Here is a 4,887-nt window from a genome sequence, read left to right on the forward strand (position 1 = left end):
ACTGACACCGTTGCTTTTCAGTATTCTGGAGAGGTCCCTGACAGCAAACTTACCCAATTCAGTTCATCTTTTGATTTCATGACTGCTGGTATTAAAGAGTGTTGATTGTGGAACCAAGCAAGCTGAAGTTATTAACAGTCTCTTCTCCATCTATCATGAAGCTGCCAATTGACCCAGTGGTGAGAATTTTTGTTTTCTTGATGTTGAACTTCAGTCCATATTGAAGAGTACAGTTCTTGCCCTTCTGCAGCAAATGCCACATCTTCCTCAGTTTCAGCAAACAAGGTGTGTCATCTGCATAACATAGGTTGTTGATGAGTCTTCCTACAATCCCGATTCCACATTCCTCATCATAAAGTCCAGCCTCCCAAATGATCTGTTCTGTACGTAGATTGAGTAAGTATGGAGATAGAACACATCCCTGACACATACTTTTACTGATCCTGAACCATGCAGTATTTGCCTGCTCTATTCTGACTACTGCTTCCTACTGCTTCCTGGTTCAAGTATAGGTTTCACATGAGTACAGTCTAGTGCTCAGGGATTCCCATTCTTTTCAAGATTATCCACAATTTGTTGTGATCCACACAATCAAATGCCTTTGCATATTCAATGAAACACAGATAGACGTTCCTGTTATATTCTTTGCTTTCAGCCAAGATCTATCTAACATTGACTGTGATGTCACTAGTGCCACGGCCTTTTGTAAACCCAGCCTACACATCTGACAGTTCTCTGCTGATGTACTGTGCTAGTCATTTCTGGATAATTTTCACTTGGATCTTGCTTACGTGTGGTATTAGTGATATTGTTCAATCATTTTGCTCTCTGTTGAGTCCCATTTATTTTTAGATTGGATTATATATTAGGTCTCTTCCAGTCAGTTGGCCATGTAGTTGTCCTCTAGATATCTTGGCATAACCTAGTAAGTCCAGGACAGTGTCTGTTTGCTATCATATGTCAATTGGTATTTCATCAATTTGCTTAGAGAAACTCTGAAAATAAATTACGCCTAATTTTAAAAAATTAAATTACGGTAAGACATGGACCTCACCTGATGGATTACACACGAATAAGGTTGATTACATCAGTGGAAGGATGTTGGAGAAACTCAGTATTAGTTGTCAAGGCAAAGCCAGGGGCTGACTGTGGAACACCCTATCAACTAATCATATATAAGTTCAAATTGAGTGTGAAGAATATTTTAAAAAGTCTACAAGAATCAAAATTCAACCTTGAATATATCCCAGTTGAACTTAAAAGCCATCTCAAGAATAGATTTGATGCATTAAACACTAATGGTCAAAGACCAGCCAAGTTGTGGAATGACATCCGGAGCATCATCCAAAGAGAAGGTTACAGCTCATTACTATGATAGGAAAGAAAGTAAAGATCAATATGAATGTTAGAAGAGACTCTAAAATTTGCATTGGACCAAAAAGTTCCTCTCTCTGACCTCTGCCTCACCAGCCTGCTCCAAAGAACAGCCTCTCCTAGCAACATGCCCAATGTATGTGAGACAAAGTTTTGCCATCTTTGCCTTCAAGAAATTTCCAGGCTTCAGTTTTCCTAAGACATATCTGCTTGTTCTTTTGGCAGTCCATGGACTATTCAATATTCTTCTCTAACACTACAGCATCAGTTTTTCTTCTGTCATCCTTTTTCGTTATAGATGAAAATACTTGGGCTAATATTAATCACCAAATTGCACTTACTTGCCATTGAGTCAGAACTGATTCATAGACTCTCCAGTGGGTTTTCATAGGCTGTAAATCACATAGGAGGAGATTGCCCATCTTTCTTCTCCAGTGCTTCTGGTGGGTTTGAACTACAAGAGAGGCAATGCATTATGAGTTTGCAGCACCCACCCAGTATACCACCAGTACAACCTCATACTGACATCTCTATATTCATGTAGAGATAAAATGGCTTTTCAGTGGTTTTCTTTAAAGACTTCTCCCCATGATCATTTTAGTATAATATGGTACTGTAGTGTCGTGTGATACTCATTAAATGTTATTTCTCAAGGTACTCTTTATTTTGTACCTGTGTCTCCTTGACCACCATTTTCTTTTATCCCATTACACCACCTGTGTCTTTGTTCTGCCTGGGTTCTTCCTTCATTTGTTGATCTCACTGAGTGATCTATTTGAGGACAGTACTCTAGGCTTATGCATTTTCTTAGCATGTTGTTGTTATGTACCATCAAGGCAGAACCAAGTCATTTTTTTACACTCCTTGGGTTTTCAGAGACTGTAAATTTCAGTGGAGGAATTGCTCATCTTTCTCTGATGGAGCAGCTGCTGAATTATAGTTGTGTACCTTTGAGATGGCAGTGCAATGCCTTACCCCTAGGCCACCAGAGCTCCCCTTCTGTGAGCATTGTTGTTAAGTGCTGTTGAGTTAACTGTGATTTACAGAAACCCTATGAACAGTGGCTCTGAAACCTGACCTATCCTGTGCCATCTACTGTTACAGCACTTTGTCAGTCTGCCTTGTTGAGGGTCTTTCCCTCCTGTACTGACCCTCTACCTTTCCCAGGATGATGTCCTTTTCCAGGGACTGGCCCCTAGTAACCACATACCCGGAGTATGCATAATGAATTTGCACTACCTTTGCCTCTTAGCAGCACCCTCACTGCATCTTTTACAAATGTACTGGTTGGTTCTTTTGGCTTTCCGTAGGATATTCAGTACTCTACTCCAGCATTGCAATTCAGAGGCATCGATTCTTCTTCTGTCATCCTTATTCACTACCCAACTTTCAGATGCATATCTAGTAATTGAAAAGATCATGGTTTGGATGTGGTGCACCTCAGTCTTCAAACTGACATCTTTTGCTCTGCTACACTTCAAGGAGGTCCCTAACACTGCTTTCCTAGTGCAATATGTATTTTGATTTTCTGGCTGCTGGTTCCAAGAGTGCTGAATGTAGATCCAAGCAAGATGAAACATAGTAAATATTAACTTAATAATGATTGTAATTTACTGTATAAAAAACCTTTAAGGATCACAATAGTTTGCCAATAGAATATAGTATCATTTGTCAGTACAGATTCAGTGGAGGAGTCCCTTCATGGTGACATCTAAATTTTTTATCTCTTTTTCCATTTCTAGGTTGCCATCACGAAAGCCAAAGTGGATTTCTCCAGTGTGGTGTGCCTGCCCCCTTCCGTCATTGCTGTGAATGGGCTGGACGGAGGAGGGGCTGGCGAAAATGATGATGAACCAGTGTTGGTGTCCCTGTCTGCAGCACCCAGCCCTCAGAGCGAAGCTGTTGCCAATGAACTGCAGGAGCTCTCCCTGCAGCCCGAGCTAACCCTTGGCCTCCACCCGGGAAGGAATCCCAATTTGCCTCCACTTAGTGAGCGAAAGAATGGTGAGCGGATATGGAATTATTACATTGCCTGATTTTGCCCATAGTCTTCATATTTATGTATTAGATCTTCACTTAATTTCGTTACTTTATAGTTGTGATAAATTTAGGTGATAGCTCTAAACCCATCATGTCCTTCCTACTTTCTTACTTGTCTTTCTACTGCTGTGCTTTGCCTATTCTATCCCTTCCATAGCTCTATTAAGCAAATACTGAGTTAACAACCAATAAATAAGGCTGTCTCTAGTTACTGACTGACTTAAGTATTGCTCTTATTTGCCCTTTCATTCTTATTTAAATTTGCCCTCCCTTTGAAACAATTGAACCTCTTCTGTAACAAAATCTTTACAGCCTACTGTAACAGTCACTTTGACTTGCTGCAAGTACAGTTTTGTGGTTTTTTTTTTAAATTTTATTATTTTTGTGTGCATGTACGGTCAAATCAGATCTGACTGGTACAGGAGGAGATTGTCCCTCCTTCCCCGGCAGAGCATCTGGTGGATTCAAACCTTGCGGCTCTGGGATTGTAGTTGCAGCTCTTTGCCACTAGGCCACCAGAGCTCCCCTGCAAGTACAGTTTTAAAATCACTGTAAAGTCTTTAAGGGTGGGTTTTTCTTTTTCTCTTTTCTCGCCCCCCCCCCCCATCAAAACCAAGTCCATTGCCATGAAGTTAAGTCTGACTCCAAATGAGCCTTCATTGAGTTCTGGGTCTGTCAGTTTTAAGGGAAGAAGAATGCCTTATCTTTCCTTTGAGAAGTGACTGATGAATTCCAGTTTTCAGTAAGCATGTAACCCATTGCCATCAGGACTCCTTTTCTTGCACTAAAAGTCATTGCCTTTAGGTCAGCTCTGATTCCTTAATGACCCTCTGTTGGATTTTTTTTTAATAATTTTAATGAGCATTTACAGAAATTTTGGATTTCCGTTCATTCATTGCTGCACTTCTCTCCCCGCCCAGTCCTCCCGCCCCCACTCTCTTGGAGTTTTGAGGCTACTAATTACAATGGGAGAAGACTGGTCATCTCTGTCTTGTGGAGATGCTGGTAGATTAAAAGTGCTACAGATGTGTATCTTTGTGTTAGCAGCACATATCTCTACAGGCTGTGCCACTAGAGTTTCCCTCTTGTACTAAAGTAAAGGTAAGTAAGAACAGCTGTGAACCTAGACTGATTTACCTGCAAATTCTTAAATTAGGAATTATTGTTGTTATGTGCCATGAGTTGCCTGTGACTCATTGTGACCCTATATGTACAACAGCCCTAAGCCATGCTCTATCCTGTGCCAATCTTACCGTCTCTGACACACTCCATTAACACCAGTCACTGAATCAATCCATCTCATTAAGAGTCTTCCTTTCTTGCACTGTCCCTCCACCCTCCCAAGCATGACGTCACTCTCCAAGGACTGATCCCTCCTTGCAATATGTGCAAAGTATGTCAAATGAAGCTTCAGAATCCTTGCCTCCAAGGACCAGCCTGGTCTCACTCTCTCTAGGACAAATCTATTTGTTC

General features: G+C 41.0%; 1 protein-coding gene across 1 annotated transcript in view; it reads left to right on the forward strand.

Annotated features, from left to right (window-relative positions):
• Positions 1–957: 957 nt before the first annotated feature.
• The window catches only part of MKL1 (megakaryoblastic leukemia (translocation) 1), a gene marked incomplete at its 5' end in the record, with an annotated part of 243,175 nt that continues 239,245 nt past the window's right edge, over positions 958–4,887 (forward strand). The window contains 2 exons of the mRNA XM_006890098.1: positions 958–979; positions 3,115–3,378. Coding sequence (XP_006890160.1) covers positions 958–979; positions 3,115–3,378 — 286 coding nt within the window. The remainder of the gene's footprint in view (positions 980–3,114; positions 3,379–4,887) is intronic.

This window comes from Elephantulus edwardii, unplaced genomic scaffold (assembly GCF_000299155.1).
Source record: "Elephantulus edwardii isolate Elephantulus edwardi_28Jun2011 unplaced genomic scaffold, EleEdw1.0 scaffold00086, whole genome shotgun sequence".
Classification (NCBI taxonomy): Eukaryota; Metazoa; Chordata; class Mammalia; order Macroscelidea; family Macroscelididae; genus Elephantulus; species Elephantulus edwardii.